Here is a 17,801-nt window from a genome sequence, read left to right as displayed (position 1 = left end):
CCAGCAGTCACTCTAGAGGACTATTCTCCTGCCAGCAGAGGACAGCTGCTAAGGATGTCCCAGTTTGAGGATTTCCTTATCCAGCTGGGACCCTTTGATGACCCTGGCCACAGTAGAGCTCCCCAGACCAGTTTTAGAGGAGATTTGATGATCAGAAAGGGGAGATTCAGAAAGAAGATGGATATTTGCTCTAGCAGAGGCAAAAATGCATTTCATGGTGAAGTGGAGTTAGCTGAGTGGGACCCAAGCCATTTTGATGGCTCAGGATTATGTACAATACATAATCAGGCAAGGCTGAAGCACAAAATCCCTCACAAGTTGCAAATCCTCATGTTATTTGCTAAATAATGACTGACAACATCATGCTCAAAAAAGTTTATTCCTACCAGGTCCTGTTTCTCCTGCATATAGCCCAACATCTCCATAACAGTCACCTTCAATGCCTGCCCAAAATGGTACAACTCACCACAGGCACTGATACAGTACATCCCCATCATAGGAGTTGGGATTTTTCTTGTTTGTGCTGATGTCTCTTGCTGGATGTCTCCCCAGGTGACTGGCATGTATCTACTAGTGCATTTTTGTAGTCATACACCCCATGTAGATTACCATACATCTTTATTATGCAAACTAGATAACAATAATGTTCATACTAAGTAATGAGCCAATTTGTCTGTCAATGTAAGGTATTGAAACCTAGCTGATGGGAATTATTATATAATCCAATGGACTGTAAATATATACACATGGTGACTTCCTTGCTTCCACACTCCTTACCATGACCATCATCATGGGTATCATCTGTACCACTGACTTGTCAGGCAGTTTCACCCATACCATTGCAGCAGTAAGTACCCATCACCATTGTGCCATCAAGTTATTATTATTAACTGGCCCTTGTTAAATGTTGACAGTTTCCCACTGCCCCCAATGACAAAATGGAATCACCACTGACACTGATGATGATGCCAACTTCCTTTCCCTTCAATCATCCCCAGTATTCCTATACTGAGCCATTGTGCACACTTGTCACATTGCCCACCAACCCTCCATGTACTGGTCCAGGATTGCTATTTGTCTGACCTGCAGCAAGGTTTTGGCAGTGCAGGTATGTGGTCACTGCTGCTTTAAGTTATTGCAGCTCACTGACTTGACACCAGTCAAACACATCAGATTCCTCAAGTCCTACATGCTATGAACTCCTTATTCCCTGATAGATACCCTGCACCTACTTGGAATCACTGCATCATTGTTTTGTCCTCTTATATTAGCCTCAAGTTTGGGTACTACAACCTATATCTGTGTGGTTAAGTATGCTGTAGTCAATGCCATGCACACTCATGTTTTTTAAAAAAAATGTTTTGGAATTGTGATGAGAATAAAAGAATGAGAGTGAGAAAAATGTTGTTACCTTGACCTGAGTTGACATTGGTAGAGTGGAAGGTAGTATCATAATGATAAATATGAAATTATAATGAGTGTCAACATGTTGGCAGGTGCCAGTAGCCTGTCATAATCCCTTAGCATAGCTACATACATTAAATAGCCTTTTAAGGGTGTTATAATGACAGTATGGCATGTTGATGGTGACAGAGCTCATTGTAATGCCTTACAACACTCTCTCCTTAAATAGCCTTTTAAGGGAAATATAATGACTACATTGGGCAGTGATGATGAAACCCACTGTCATTCTTATGTCATTATAACATCATTGTTATAAACTTTTCCACCATTAGCATGCATTAGAAGGCAGGGTGGGAAAGTGGGACCTTAACTTACATTGTAATGTCTTGTGATGTGTGCAAAAAAGTTGGGACATTCTGGCCTCATGGCCATCATTATGTCAATCTCACCTAATTCCCATCATTTCTTGTCAATCTTTTGACCTTTGATGTTGCTCACTTCATAGTTACATACTTCACATGTAGCTACACTTATACCTGTCTTCATTGACAGGAAAATAACAATTTTGAAGCCCCCAAGTTAGAGACAGAGAGAGAGCAGAAGTATCAACATTGACACAACCCCTTCCCTTTCCCCTGCCTAGTGCTGAGTAGCAGGCACAGTTGTGACACTGTCTAGGCCAGCTCAAGGCTTGTCTACCCATTATTCTATTGTGCTTTTTGTTTACAGGTTGATCAACTTGCATGACTCAGTCACATTCCCTCCCTACCATCCTCCTACAGCTAGATCAACTCCCCTTGGGTCAAACTCACCCCTTCAGATTGCCTATCCCTAGGCTGGAGCCCACACCATCATACTAGGTAGCAGATACCTGCTCCCCACAATGCAGTACCACTGCCCTTGTTGTCTGTGGTCTCCTTGCCTCTTGCCACCTTGCCACTTTCACTGGAATTTGGAGTCAGTTCTTCTGCACTGTTTGCAGCTGCTACCACAAGACAAACTACAGTTGGACAGACTTCAACAACTGGATGGCATGTGATCGCTGGGCCATGTCACCTGATTGAAAGTCACGTGATTAACCCATTTGCCACTCCTGTGACTGCCTTAGTGTCACGTGACCCAAGGGGGAGTGTCACATGATTTCAGGGTGATGTTGTCACGTGACTGATTACTTGCAGTCACGTGACTCAGGCAACCATCCCGTTGGCATTTGGCAGAGTTCCATCACGTGATGCATTATGTATTCAGTCATGTGACACCACAGCCACCTCCTGATCTTTCTCGCCAGGTAATGTCACGTGACTATATCCCCAGTCACAGGATTCATGGTCATGTGCCCTTGTACCAAGCGGAATAGGGGGATGGGATAGGGGTGTCATGCATGGCATAATTAAGGCATCTTGCATGGACTGCCTGTCGTCTCTCCGCTTCGTACTCTCACTTGTCCCTCAAGGCTCAGCTGAGCCACACACTAGTCTGGTCTCTCGTTTTTCTTCGCTCCCACCCCAATCCCTCTCATGGTCCGTCCAAAGCAGCTGCATCGACAGCCATTTGTCCGATGCCTCGATCTTGACGTCTCGCTTGAAGCTGACCTGTTCGGCACCCAGCCCTCCCTCACAGCTCAGCTCGATGACTCGGGTCTTGGTTTCGGGCCGGAAAACATCCCGGTTTTCACCCAATCCTTTCAAGCATTAACCCTTGCAATACCATAGTATACTACATACACATAGACCTCTTCCTGCAAGCACCATACTCTCTTCCCTTAGCTAACTGGTTGAACATGTAGATGGATTGCATTTCGACCGCCAATGTGCCTATGTACAACCGGCCTGAAAATATAATGAGCACACATGTGCCAGGCACGACCTATATAATCTCCAGGATCGACATTTGACTGTCTTAGATAAAGTCCAGATCCTGAACACAAGTGGTAATCGTACGGTCGCTCGGGATTCTTTTGCACTCGTTCTGAGGCAGCTTGTTGAGTAGAAGTGCATTGAATGGCCGCTTCAGCTGTTCTAGCAACTCCCACACGGTATCGTCATCGCTATCGGACTGCGTCGGGAGTGTTTTTGGATGCCAAGGTCGAGCAAGAATATATCTACCGACACCCTCCTCAAGTTTGTCAGGTAGTGTGACCTTGACAGGCATCAGGCGCGATGCATGAACCTCGTATGTGTAGCGTGAGGGGCTGGCTGAGGAACCTTGCAGTTTGACCGCCATGACCGGGTGAGTGGTGGAGGGCAACACAAGTTTGCGGTTGACAAATCCGGCCCGCGGTAAGCTTGCGAGGTTATTGTACAATTTTTTTGCCTTCTTAAGATCTAGGCCATTGCGCCTGGCAGGGTGGTTGGGGGTCAGCTGGACGTCAAGTACCGTCTGATATGACACGAGGCTGGCAGGGAAACAGCTATTGAATGATGACGGCTTCCCAACCCAATCCAAAACCGAAACGTCTCCAGAACATGAAATGATCTCTGCAAGAAGCCGTCCGAGAGCGTTCTCCCCATATTCACCATAGAGTACTGGCAAGTGAACCTGAAAGATTCCGAAAAGCGAGTAGGCGACATCTTCTGGTCGCGTAGTACAACGGCCTGATGCCCAGTGCAGTCTAGATCGCGAATCCTCCATGCCTGGATAGAAATTCTTGAGGTACTGCTTTGCTACTCCAGTTGCCTTCTGGAGCTCTTCGAGCAAGGCAGGATCTGTTTTGTGATTCACCGCGTTACAATTCCTGTAGGGTGACCAGTCTTGTGTGTAGAACAAGATGGTGTGTGAAGCCAACAATTCTTGGAGTGTCCAACCTCGTTTAAACCAGACACTGTCGGCAAGTGAACCACCGTTGGGGGACATCGGAAAGGTACATGATTGTCAGGGACGACCGGTGGTACCAAGAAAACATAGATCCAATCGCTTCCTGCAATTCGGCACTGCTATCTTTGTCAATGCAGCACGTATTGCTCCATGCCCACTGGAAATTATGCTGGAAAGCGAGAATGCAAAACTCTTGGAGTTTCTCCAGACCATCTGTGCCGCGCAAGTCATAGATATGTTTGCTTTCAACGTCACGGAGTGATGGCTCACCACTCCCCCACCTGTGAGAGAGCATGGCAAATCCAAAGCACTCAGACACAGTATCTTTGATTTCCCTTTCGAGTTGCTGGCTACCAGATGGAGACGTTGACAACAGCAACTGCTTGTATTGAGGACTACGCTCGAAGTGGGATAGCTGTGCATCTCGGTTACACAAGATCCCAGTCTGTGTATGTAACAGACGGAGTGGGAATTTTTCAACTGTTTCGAAAAAGCCCTTCTTGATCAATTGTTTGATATCAGCGGAAACGGAACTGGAAATATTGCTTGCATGAGCCTGGGCACCCCTTGTTCTAACTTTTGCTATGAGGAAACTCGCAAGATGGTTTCGAGACGATGAATGATCCTGGTGACCTGGAGGGCAGAGCTCCAATGCAGCATTCATGAGGCTAAGTGCCTCATTTATGTCATCCTCCAAGCCCTGTTTTTGGAACTTTTCGTGAAGGGCGTTGGCGAGATCGAGAAGAGGTCTGCATCGGTTCGGCGGAAGAGTACGTTCCAATGCATCACGGCGAAGAGATATAATCTCCTCCAGATACACCACGGAATCCTCCCGCCGGAAGCGTTCATAAAGCATGTGATCAAGGTCAAGAAGGACAGCTTGTCTCCGCGGGTCGTTTGGGGGCACATGTTCCGACGCAGCTCGTTTCAACGTGATTAATTCGTCCACGTCCTCATCCCTTCCCTCTATCTTGAACCGCTCAGATAGGAGATTGGCGAGGCCGATGAGAGCTGTTTGGCGTTGTGGGTGTTCCAGCGGAGTGCATTCCAGTGCAGTTCGCTGCAGTGTGATGTGCAGGTCAAAATCGCTATCCCTTCCTTCCTCTCTGAGCTTATTGAAGAGGGGATCGGCAAGATCTTTGAGAGCTAAGCCAACACCTGAGGATACCGGGGACATGCGCTTTAAAGCAGGCGTGGGGGAAGCGAAAGACTCTTTTACCTAGGCAAGGTCGAAGATACGGTTATTTGCCGGATGGATCGTGTGTGGTTAAAGAGTGATGTACCTGTGCTTCAGTGATACCCTTGAGTAGCAGCAGTGTCACACTCCACGCTATTTCTGGTTGGCCTTTGAAAACTCCGGGGAACATAGATACATGCCAACCATACTCTCTGTTTTCGTTCAACGCTTCGACCATAATTTGGAGCTGCGACAGCCGTTGGCTCTGCGTTTGACTGGGCAGAGTAGAGCCCGAGTTGCAAGTCGGCACCACATGAATGCGGGATGGAACCATGAAAGGAAATGCCTTCACAAACATCTTAAGATGCCGTGACGTCAGCGTGCAGCTATAGTTCGGATCTGATTCGAGCGAGTGGAGGAAGAGAACGCCAGAATGACATTTTTTGGTGAATCTGCAGCAGTATTGGGAAGGTTAAATAAATAAATAGAACGGACGTTCATCACACTTACCTCAACTCTGACCGATCAGTCCCCAAATTTTTAGCAAAAAATTCTTCATGTTCAGTGTGGAAGGATGGCCCATCGACGACTATGATGTTGTCCGAGTCATTACCGAACTTAAACATCCACGCTTCGACATTCTTCGTATGGGGATGTCGATCCATGACACGATTCTTAACCAATTGGTTGATAAACTGAGGATCGGTTAGAAAGGTAAAGGTCTCCTTCTAAAGAACTGGCAGCATTACCCAGTGCTTATCTTCCCCAGTTCGGTCAACTACACTGGCCAATCGATCAGCTTGAAGGAAAGTAATCATAACGCTGCCACTTACAATATTACGTAATCTTTGTGTGGTTCCCCAAAGACGTTTAGGTTGGTGGCAGACTGGGTTGAAGTTTTAGAAAATGGCAAGAGGGCTGCACGCTTCGCCAATGGGATCTTCGATTTGTTCGTATTATCCCATGACTTTTGTAGTTCAGCATCCAAGGATTCCAAGCGCTGTCGCTCTGCCCCGATCTCCTCCGCCAACTCCGGATCATTCCGCGCCATGGTTTCTTCCTGCAACTGTTTGACTATCTCCTTTTCTTCGTGTAGGGGCCTCTGGAATTGCGTGTAGAGGGTTTTCCCAGCAGTTGTCTCGTTCAATCCCATCAAGCCTTGCACAATCTCCCATGCGGAGTTTGATGAGTTTTTGAACTGCTCATGGCGAGCCCCTGCATCGAGTAGCGGCTTCCACAAGTTTTTCTCTAGTTGCGACGCTCTGCTCTCTGCAGCATTCGCATCTCTTACCCTGTCCCACATAGTGGTCACCAGTCGCACGCGCTCGGCCACCTTGCGTCCACACAACCTACAAAACAGGGCGAAGTTCCTGCGCACTATTGCAGATATTGTACTGTCGGTTATGCGATGAGTATAAATGAAGCCTGTCAGCTCGATGCCCATGCGATATCTGCTCATCTGTTAGACCGCGACAGCTCACGATTGCACGCATGTCTACCCACTTCTCCCTTATCCAATCACTCATCACTTGTAACGTCTCCCTGTCTGATCGAAAATTGTCATCGAACCCCGGCATATCCATGAATACACATAGTCGGTTGTTGGATAGGCCGACTGGGAACACGCTGATGCCCATCTTATATGACTTAGGCTGGTACGCTGCCTTGTCCTCTCGCCTTCCCGCGAGGTGGTTGATAAACTACGTATCTTTTAGCCAAGAAATCAGAAACCGCCGTTCCTTCACTTACATCGGTTTTCCCTGATTCTGTCGGACCCATCAATCTAGGACAGTATGGTTAACAACGGACATGGTCCCCAGGGAGCACATACGCAATAACAATAGGGCTGGAAGTCATTTTGTGCACCAGGGGGGTGATTCCACTGTAGCAGGGTAAAATTCGCAGGATGCAAGCACAGGTGGTGACCTTCGTCAGAGCACGTGTAGGTACACTTGCGTCGTGCCGCCCTCATGTTCTACCTGACCACCATTTGTATTTTAGGGATTTGAAATTCGCGCCGGCCGTTCACATGTCCCTTACTGATAGTTCAATTGATACTACGTTGTGATTGGTCCTGGGAAATTCGGATATCCTAATTCATCCATCCCCTTGTCTGCGGAGCAACTGGAGTGGCTGCTGTCATTCTCCGTTGCCCGGCAATTACCCCTGTTGCTGTGCCCGTTGTACGTAGCGAGCACATGCTGTAATCTTATCCTTGTCGTACCTCCTCTGGTTTCTTTTCGCTGTCCTCATGTAGCCACTGAGGCCTTGAATGTAGATTTATTCGTCTTACCTTCCCTCTCTTCCTTAACGCTAAGACGGCCTGTCTTCACAGCAGGTCGAGTACGTGCTCTCCCATATGCGCCGAGGCCACTCAATAGGCGACACCATAATTGTGAGAAAGCTGACTTCGAGGTGCCGGATAACTTTGATGGAGATACATTTTCATTGTCTTGTGGTGCGTTCGCGGTCTATCGTGCTCTCTACACAATCCATCATGTCTTGTCATATCTCTTTGTGCCTGGTGCTGATTTTACAGAGGCGACTCAACCCTTTCAGTCCATATCAAATGGTACAATATGCTCCCCCTCTGGTCAACTGCATTCGGGGGTTTTTCTCCCCCCTCTGCTTTACAGCTGTTTGCATAATTAAGGATACTGGCGGGTTACAAGGCAGACAAACAAATATGATAAGCATCAGTAGAGACTTAGCAAAAAAGTTTATATGTGGCTGTTCAGTTGCTGTCATCTCACTTGTCTTTGATGCCCAACTGCAAGATATTGCCTGATCTCAAGTTTGCTGCTCTTTGCCTCCACCAACATGGAGCTATGCCACTCTCAGATATTCTACAGTGCCTGGGGATATCCTGGATGGCATTCTTTTATGTTCAGAAGATCTTTCATGAACTGGGGATGTTGTGAAGCCTTGCAGCTCTTATCATGGTTGTCCTCACATCCAAAATCACACAGATTTCCAATACCTGATCAAATTCATCAAATCCCATCCTGACTGGTGCCTAGATGAGCTCCAGGGATTTGTGGAGTTAAACCATTTCATCTGTATCCATTACACAACAGTTCATCAAGAACTTCTTCATGCAGATGTCTCATTCAAAAAGCTTCACCAGGTAGCTTCTGAATGGAAGGCAGATCTCTGTGCCAACTTCATTTGGCAGATGGCTTGATATGAGCCAGATGGAGTTGTCTTTATTGATGAGATGTGCAAGGACAAACACATTCCTGTGAGGAAGTATGGTCATGCACTGAAGGGTGAGTGGGTGAGCATTTTAGGTCTGTTTGTGCTTGGGAAGTGCCTCTCCATCATTGCTACAATGAGTATGGATGGTGTCAAGACTGGTTCTCCTCAGTCTTGCTAGGGGGTCAAAGGGTCATAGGGGGAAAGCTGACATACAGTGACTTCCAAAATTGATTCAATGTTTGCACATTTTGGGTTGTTTGTTGAATTTATCAAGAACAAAGACAAATAAGACCAAAGTGTAAGTTGATGACATAAGCCATTTGCACAGGACTATCCATCAAAAAAAGAATTATGTAATTTGAATTAGTATCCATAAAGGTATATACAATGTAAATTGCCATGTCATTGAATCAATTTTGGAAGTGTGTATCAGAGATATAGAAACTGATAATTTTAATATTTTGTATGACCTCCCTTGGCTTTTATCACTGCTTGGACCCTTCTAGGCATACTTTCAATTAAATTCTGACACACCCCTGGGTCGAAATTATTCAACACCACTGCCACTCTCTTCCAAACCTCCCAAACTCCCTTTGGCTGTGTTGAATACTTGTTGAGCTCCTGTTTGATGTGATTCCAGAGGTGTTCAATGGGGTTCATATCTGGAGACTGTGGAGGCCAATCTAGAGCATTGATATTGTTGTCCTCCAACCACTTCTTGGCCTTTTTGGAGGTATGTTTTGGGTCATTGTCCTGTTGAAAGATAACATCCTTCAAAGGAATTCCAGAATCTCCCAAGCTAGGAAGCAACTGGCTCTCCAAAATGTCCACATATTGGTTGGCATCCATCCTCCCCTCAATCTCTGCAAGGTGGCCAACACCTTCCCAGCCCATAGATTCCCATACCATAATGTTTCCTTCTCCATGCTTGACTGTTCCCTGTATCTCTCTCTCAATAAGCCCCTCTCCTGCCTGTGTCCACACCCAAACCTTCCCATCTGACCCAATCCTATTGTTTTCGGTCTCCTCTGACCAGATAACCCTTCTCCAGTCCTCCACAGTCCATCCTTTGTATTTCAGAGCAAAGGCTAATCACTTCTTCCTGTGAGTTATAGAAAGGAGTGGTTTTTTCTTCTTTGTTACAGCCTTGAATGAATGTTTTCTGATGACCCTTCTGACTGTTTGTGAGGAGACTGGATTGGAGATTATGGAATTGATGTTCTTTGTAACCTCAACAGCATTGGTGGCCTTGCCTGTGGTGATTTGTGTAATAATAGCATTCTGAGAGGTGGATGAAAGCTTAGCTGGACATCCAGAAGAAGGTGCTTGTTGATATGGACACAACATGCATGCTTAGTCAGCAATACAGCCACCCACCACCAAGTCCAGTGGTACAAAACACAAACACAAAAGAAAGAAAGAAAACACAAACTCCTCAACCCCTAACTCCTGACCAAGACAACTTCTTGTAGGAAATCCAATCCCATTCCCTACATCCAAGGGGTGGTTTAGACTTTGACCATCCTTGGTCACTCCCCTCCTTGCACAGATGTCCTCATCCTTGCTTCCTTTGACTTCACAGCTGCATCATTCACCCAAAAACCTTTTGCCTCTTCTTGCACAACACACCCTTCACCCCAAGTACTGCTGTCACACACCAAAGGTGTTGTGGACATGGTTACAGCTGACTCTACCTAACTCATTGATGAGTTGCATGCCATGCCCACTTCAGGTAACTATTTTTCATAAGCATTTAGGCTGAATAGTTTCTCCAAACCATCCAGCCTAATAGCCTCCCAGACCAAGGTCTGCCCTGGGACAGATGGGATTTCCCACATAGCCATCCATTCAAATGCAATTATTTGGAATGTCCCAAGACTGCCTTGGGTGACTGGGGTCCCTACTCCTGAAAGTGCAGCTTATATTAGCATTGAAATAGCTGCAGAAATCCTAGCCCCCATGCTCCTCTGACAGATTTAATCCACAAAGTATCCTTTGACCTATACATCCCCTCCCATTCCACCATGCATAGTAGTATACAATATTACTTTTCATGTACATCTTGGCAATGTGATTCTGCTGTATTGGGACATCTCACTAGTTGCCAGGGAGATGACCCACCTGGGCCTCCACATTTGCCTTGAAAATTGCAATAATAAATTCAATCAATTTGTGTCTATACCTCATGCAATTTGTACTGGTCTCCAGAGGTAACTTAGGAGGATGTGCCATCATAGCCCTCTGAGGCTGGGATGGGACATCCCACTGACTTTCATAAGGGGACTTGGGATGTCCCACAGCAGCCTCCAAGGCCACCTTGGGACATCCCACCCTCCCCTTTGCCAACCAGTGGGATGTCCCACAACAGCCTCTAAGGCTATATTGGGACATCCCACCCTCCCCTCTGGCAACCAGAGGGATGTCCCAACACAGCCTCTAAGGTGTTGAAGTAGTAATCTGCACTAATCCTACAAGCACCATAGAGAATCTACTGCAAGGTAGCTCCATGGTCAGAGCAGCTGCTTGGCACTGAGAGGGTCTTGGCTCAATGCCAGCTCTGGTCACATTTTCATCAGGTTATGAGCTGCAGCTGGAACCCATGCATGCTCAGTACAATGGGTCATGCAGCATCCTTAGTAAGTCCAGATCATGTGAGTTACATGGACACAAGGTGGCTGATAGTAAGGCCTCCTGGAAACACAGCAGTAAATCCTGATCCATCACATGACACAAGGTCAAAAGGCAATCAGACCATTTGCATGACCCTAGGGGGTGTGCACTGTTTTTACACTCCAAAAGTGGACAGATGAAGGGACCACATTGGAGATGGTGCATTCTGTGCATTAACTTCATGGAGATATGTTCCCACAGTGCTAGTCTAAGCCCCCAAGCTACTGACACTAGTACCCAGACCATATGGCTCAGTGGTTGCAGCACCTGGTAAACACCTAGGAGGTCACTGGTTCAATCTTAGGACTGGTCACATTTTCCTCATATGTCCCATGACAGCCTCTAAGGCTACATTGGGACATCCCTCCCCCCCCTTGGGCAAGCAGTGGGATGTCCCACAACAGCCTCTAAGGCTACATTGAGACATCCCTCCCCCCCTCTGGCAAGTAGTGGGATATCCCTTGACAGCCTCTAAGGCTACATTGGGACATCCCTCCCCCCCTCTGGCAAGCAGTGGGATGTCCCACAACAGCCTCTAAGGCTACATTGGGACACCCCTCCCCCCCTCTGGCAACCAGTGGGATGTCCCACAGCAGCCTCTGAGCAAGTGGGAAATGGTGCATTGCTCTTCACATAGTCTTGTTCCAATGTCACTGGTTTACCCCCATGCTACTGATATTAGTACCTGGTCAATATATATTTGCTCAACTGTTAGAGCACTGGTTATCACCTAAGAGGTTGCTTCAATCCCAGCTCTGGTCACATTTCCATCATAAGGTTACATTGGGACATCCCACTTCCCCCTCTGGCAGCTGGGGGTAGTGTTGCTGTGGCTCAGGGAGCTGTCCTCAGCCAAGGGCCATACCACATCTATATTATTGAGTATTAAAATAATTATTGTGGATTTGGTATGTGGCAGGACAAGGCTACATTTGGTAATAGTTGTCATAGTGAGTAAGCTGCTTGTTGCTGAGCAGGTCAGCCTTTGGAGCTGAGTCACAGCAACACTAGCTGAGGCTATGTCCCAGAATACCCTCTTGGGTTATATTGGGACTTTCCACCCCACTCTCCAGCAGCCAGTGGGATATCCCACAACAGCCTCTTAGGCTAAGTTGGGACATCCCACTGTCCCCCTTCTGAGGCTGGTGTGGGGCATCCCACCTTCCCCTTTGTCACCCAGTGGGATGTCCCACAATACCCTCTAAGGCTACATTGGGACATCCCACCCCCCTTCTGGAAAGCAGTGGGATGTCCCACAGCAGCCTCTAAGGCTACATTGGGATGTCCCACCCTCCCCTTAGGCAAGCAGGGGGATGTCCCACAACAGCCTCTAAGACTAAATTGGGACATCCCACCCTCCCCTTTGCCAAGCAGGGAGATGCGCCACAACAGCCTCTAAGGCTACATTGGGACAGAAGAGGAAAGGTGGCTGTTGCAGGAAAGATGAGCTTTGACAGAGTGGTTTTCTGAAGAGTGGGGTCATGTGCAGAAAACCAGACAGAGTGCTGGTAAGCTGACATGCCCATTGATGACCAAAGGCATGAAATACTGAGATGGCAAAAGAAATACATGGCAGAAATGACTTGAGAAAACCCCACTTCCTGCAGCTCTGTTCCAGTTGACATCCTATGTCATATAACAGCCCAATATGAAAATTATCTGGGAGATGGTCAAAAAGAGATTTGATGAGGGCAAGTGCATAGTGTTGCCTCTCCCCAGCTGAAGTCATATTTGCAAGGTAAATGACATGATCATGACAACAGAGTAGGGCCATGAAACCAGTATCTGAAAAGAACTGGGTACTTGCCTACACTGCCATCAGACCAATAGAGTCAGAATAAATGATTAAGACTCACTTTCTGGCACCTCTCATCAGCTGCAGTAAAGGACTCATTACAACCCTTCAGCACTGACATTGTCATCTCATTCCCTCTTCAAACTCATCCTCCCCATCACCAAGATAATTTTCAAAGCCTGTCCACTCCTCCTTTGGGTTGAAGACTTTGACTTTGACAACTCATTAACCTCATGCTCCATAGCACAAATATCTTCTTGTGAAAGAAAGACTATAGCTGTAGGGTTTACTGGATCATTTGGATGCCCACTTCTGCACTTCTGAGTAAAACAAGCATCAATGCAAACAATTGCATCAACATCAGAAAAGCTAGAACAAAGGAAATTTTAGCAGTTGACAAAACTATATCCACCAAGTGACATACCCATGTTCACTATTATTGCTCTGCCAGCTCTGGCCACCAAAGCATAGAGGACAACACTGTTGTAGGTATTCTGATGGCCTCATCTTTGAACTGAGGACATCATTGTCTGGGGAACTTGGCAATGGGATTGCAGAGGGGATGTTTGATGATGGACTAGCAGATTCCTGCAGTTGTTGTTGGACATATTCATCAAGGGATGTTTCCAGAATACAATACCAGTGATATGCATTACTGAACCTCTGGCATATACCCTCCTGCAAGTATCATCAGCAATGATCCATGACTGAGAAGAACAACCAAAGTATGCATTAATAATATAGCAACATCACCATAAACAATACCAACAAACATCCTACCCTATCAATATAACACTACAGCAGTCCCAAGAAACAGAACATGTCACACATGCATGCACTTATAACCATGAAATAGTCATGCATCAGATTAAGATACACTACCTACATAGCAGAGTCATCTGTACTACAGTCACTATGGCAGTAATGTATGTTTTACAAAGTGGAAAAAATGGGGTAATGATACAAAACATGACAATTCCATACCTTTGTGTCCACCTTATAACCCATAGCTGCAAGGTATGCCTCAAGGGACTCACACCATGCTGAAGTGTTTGGAGGTATGCACATGAAGAGTTGTTGGACAAAGCTAAGAAGCTGTAGGCTAACAGCAAGTGTTGGCCCCAGTGGGGCACAGGGGAAGTAGCCCATCCAAAGTAGTTGGAGGGCTGCAGGTGCACAAGGACAGACAGCCAGATCAACTGATTGCAGAGCTGCAATGAATGCATCTAAGCCAAGGAAAATGACAAAGAACACAGAAATCTCACCATTGAAATCAATGCAAATGACTCTCAGTTTTCAAGTCTGGTGACAACCACATGTCAGCAGTTCATAGTCAACAGGATTCCAGAAGTGGTTGGATAGTCATTGATATGCAAGGTACAGCTGAAGGAGGGAAGGGATGACAGTGTGTGATCACCACTGCCACTGCTTCATTTTTTTTCAGGCATTCCTAGATGGTGACAAGAGCAGGTCTTGGCTAATATGTAGCCCATTTGTTAAGCAGTTGAAAGTGGCATCATGGGAGAGGTCACATTCACTACCCACAGAAGGCTCTAATAGGCAAGCAGCACTTGAAGCAGAGTGGTGTCAGATGTGTGGGTCAGAGGAATCACTGGGGTGTTGTGTGAAAGTGCAACAGCCAGGTCAGGTGAGCAAGTGCTCAACAGGAAGGTAAAGCCCTGCAGTTCTGGGAACACAGCATGAAGGTTCAGCAGTCTGATGGTCAACAAGGACTGTGAGATCATCTGCATGGAGCAAGTCAGGAATCTGGTTCATCAGGGCAGTAACTCATACAGAGGGACCATGCCTAGTAAGCTGTTTTGGTCAATGAAATGACATCTATGAAATTCAGTCAGATACATAAACTGTCTAGGCAAGTTAGTGGTAGACAACAATCCTGCAACACCAAGTTACAGGACTGTGTACCTGGAGTGCAATCTTACCTCTGCTTGGGCTCATGATTATGCAGTCAACTTAGACTCACTGCATCAGTACCTACAAGAGGAGATGACCCTCACACAACAGTGCTACCAAGGACTGGCTGATGCTAAATGCATGCCAGCTCCAGACTTCAAGGTCAGTGACCAGGTATATGTCAAAGCCAAGTACTTCCAGTCAACTCAGCCTTCCAAGAAGCTCTCAGAGAAAAACCTTGGGCCATACCCAGTCATAGCTCAGGCTGGTACCCACTCTTTCACACTGTGCCTGCCAGACTCAATGCATGCAGTACACCCAGTCTTCCATGTCTCCCAACTTGAGCCAACCATCCCTAATGCCATCCTGAACCAGACTCAGCCACCACCCCCACCCATTGAAGTTGATGGTGAACTAGAGTTTGAGGTAGCTGAAATCCTCAACTCCAAGGTCAACCAGCATTGTCAGTGTTGACTCCAGTACCTAGTCCAGTGGACCATCTACAAGGGGACTGATGAGGAGACTACTTGGGTACTTGCTACTGAGCTTGACAATGCTTCTGAACTCATACAAGAGTTCCATGCCTAGTAACCCACTAAACCCATGTGACAAGACCTAACAACAGGGTTTGTTGTAGGCTTGCACCAAGAACCACAAAGAGAAGTGAAGGGAAGAAAGGGGAAGATGGCTGAGAAGCAGAGGACTTTAGGACTCATAGACCCAAATGAACTTGATTAGAGCTAGTTGGGTGATTGAGCAACAGTACTTATAGTATAGTACATGTGGTAATGGTGGGGCATACACAAGGTCTGTGACATCATAGTGATGTCATAATGATATCATAGTGGAGTGGAATGTACCAGAAGGAGAACACCCAGCAACAGTGAGGTGAGGTCTAGACTGGGGTCTGGACCGAGTCTGAAGAGATAAGATAAGACAAGAGATTAGATAAGTTGAAAGAAAAGGAAAGAAAAGGAGAAAGAGTTCATATCATAACAACCCAGCCCTTTCCAATGAGAACCAGCTTCAACTGGCCTCAGTTTCTTTTCTGTTCTCTACCAGTATATAGTTTCCTTTGATCTCCTACTTACCTTGTTTTCCTTTTTTCTTGTTTCTTGTTTTCGGTCACTTTATTGTACAAGACTGGGACTAGACTCTTGACATTGGCAAAAGAAACAAGGCCACTACACTATGATGACTACTCAGCTTCAGCCATGTTTTCATCTTCTCCCTCAGCTTCCTCTTCCTCACCCTTGGCCTGCAGCCACTCTGCTTCCTTGCACAGCTCATTCAGATGAGCCTGAGTCCAGGGGGGTGACTGCCACCCTGAAGCCATAAGACTCATCAAGCATAGCCTTGAGTGCATCAGCAATCCAGCCCAAGTTTTTGACCATGGCCTTGTGAAGTTCAAAGAGGCTGCCAGATTGTTGGCAATAAGCCCTGTGATGTCAATGAGCTGCTCAAGCTTATCTTCTAAGCCTGAGGGCCCCCCTGTGCCAGCCTTCCTCACCCTGCTCCCACTGGCTTCAGGCTCATTGATTTCCAACACCTTGGTCAGCTTTGACTTCACCCACTTCTTCTGGCTCAGCCCACGCTCAGGCATCTTGTCAGCCTTCCTCTTCTTCCCCTTGTTGACCTTCCCACCAAGCTTGGGGCTGGCCTCAGTGTCCTTCCCATCCCTGGGCCACTGGCACTTCCCCTTGGGCAGGTTGCAGTGGATGCAGGCAACCTGTTTCTTGTTGCCATCTACAAGGAACTTGCAGACAACCTTTGCCCAGGTGCAACAGGTACAGCTAGAAGGTTTTCAGATGAAAGAAGCACAGGGAGGGAGAAAAAACTCACCTGGGGTCCATCACTACCCTCTTCACTTCACCCCTGGCCTCACTACTACTGGCCCCAGCACCAGCCCTGTCATCCTTCCTGGCCTTGGCCTTGTGTTTGTGCTTGGCCTCATGTCTCTCCTCCTCTTCATGCACCTTCTTCACCTCAGCCTCCTTCTCTGCTCACCCAGCCTTGGCCCTCTCCCTTTCTGCTCTTTTTTCCTCAAACTGTGCCTGCTCCTCATGCCAGGCTTGTTCAGCCACCTTTTGCCTTTTCCTCTCCTTCAACTTGGCCTTCATTACCTCCTCTTTGTCATTGGTGTCATATTGGATGGCATTGTCTGATACCTGGGTCCAGTTGATGATGGCCTGGCCTTCATTGTTGTTATCAGTCACAGTGGTTGGTCTTGAGTCAGACATGGTGGATAGGATGTGAAAGAAAGATGCAAAGGGCTTAGTGGGCTACAAGTACCAGTTTTTCAAACTCAGCCAAAGTTTGGACTCAGCCTACCACTCTCACAGTGGTCTCATGGGTTTGACCCCTAAGAGGGGGATACTGTCATGACCATGCCTCAACCCCAGCTGGACTCAGCCTCACACTCATCTAGCCCAGCCTTGGCCTTGCCAAACACCTACCTCCAATTAGTCTAGCATGGTTAGCACTGCTTTGCAGTGTGTGTCATTTCAGTTGAGCCTGACCCAGCCTTGTCTCCAGTCTGCCCTTGTTCTCTGCCCCAGTCTCCAGTCATCTTGGTCATACCTTACTAATACCATTCTTACCAATCACCTTAGCAATCTTTGCAAGACCAGCATTACTGGTCTCTGTACTATAGTCTGTCTCTAGTATATAAACCCATAGATACTCAGCTTGTACTCTTCAGTCTGAAATCAACTAAGTTCACTCTGATAACCATGCCTCAGCCTCAGACTTGGACTGAAACCCACACAAGGGAATAGTGCTGCTCCCCCAGTCACTACATCCAACCAGTCCACCCCCTGTACCTCTGCC

General features: G+C 46.9%; 3 protein-coding genes and 1 pseudogene across 4 annotated transcripts; 1 reads left to right on the top strand and 3 right to left on the bottom strand.

The window, feature by feature from the left end:
* Positions 1-3,303: 3,303 nt before the first annotated feature.
* On the bottom strand, positions 3,304-7,608 carry F5J12DRAFT_956649 (uncharacterized protein; the record flags this gene model as incomplete). The annotated part of the gene is made up of 9 exons (XM_051749873.1): positions 7,227-7,608; positions 7,145-7,178; positions 6,899-7,095; positions 6,229-6,846; positions 6,145-6,178; positions 5,906-6,090; positions 5,502-5,847; positions 4,269-5,437; positions 3,304-4,225 (listed from the first exon to the last, which is right to left on the bottom strand). Exons 1-9 carry the CDS (start codon positions 7,250-7,252, stop codon positions 3,304-3,306), a joined length of 3,531 nt encoding a protein of 1,176 aa, XP_051597003.1. The 5' UTR covers positions 7,253-7,608.
* Positions 7,609-11,503: 3,895 nt separating this feature from the next.
* Positions 11,504-11,576, top strand: F5J12DRAFT_t163 (annotated as a pseudogene). Its single transcript has one exon. The product of its transcript is annotated as a tRNA-OTHER (tRNA).
* A 35-nt stretch (positions 11,577-11,611) lies between these two features.
* F5J12DRAFT_906943 (uncharacterized protein) lies at positions 11,612-13,179 on the bottom strand (the record flags this gene model as incomplete). Its single annotated transcript, XM_051748847.1, has 3 exons — positions 11,612-11,676; positions 12,782-13,070; positions 13,120-13,179. 3 exons carry the CDS (start codon positions 13,177-13,179, stop codon positions 11,612-11,614), a joined length of 414 nt encoding a protein of 137 aa, XP_051597002.1.
* Positions 13,180-14,042: 863 nt separating this feature from the next.
* On the bottom strand, positions 14,043-14,252 carry F5J12DRAFT_708072 (uncharacterized protein; the record flags this gene model as incomplete). The annotated part of the gene is made up of 1 exon (XM_051740596.1): positions 14,043-14,252. A coding segment is annotated over one exon (210 nt), but the record flags the coding sequence as incomplete, so codon positions are not given.
* Between the last annotated feature and the right edge of the window lie 3,549 nt (positions 14,253-17,801).

The sequence above is a fragment of the Pisolithus orientalis genome, assembly GCF_024613125.1.
Source record: "Pisolithus orientalis strain OTSU chromosome Unknown F5J12scaffold_33, whole genome shotgun sequence".
Taxonomy (NCBI): domain Eukaryota; kingdom Fungi; phylum Basidiomycota; class Agaricomycetes; order Boletales; family Pisolithaceae; genus Pisolithus; species Pisolithus orientalis.
The sequence above is the reverse complement of the archived record's forward strand: the minus strand, read 5'-3'. Positions and strand labels throughout refer to the sequence as shown.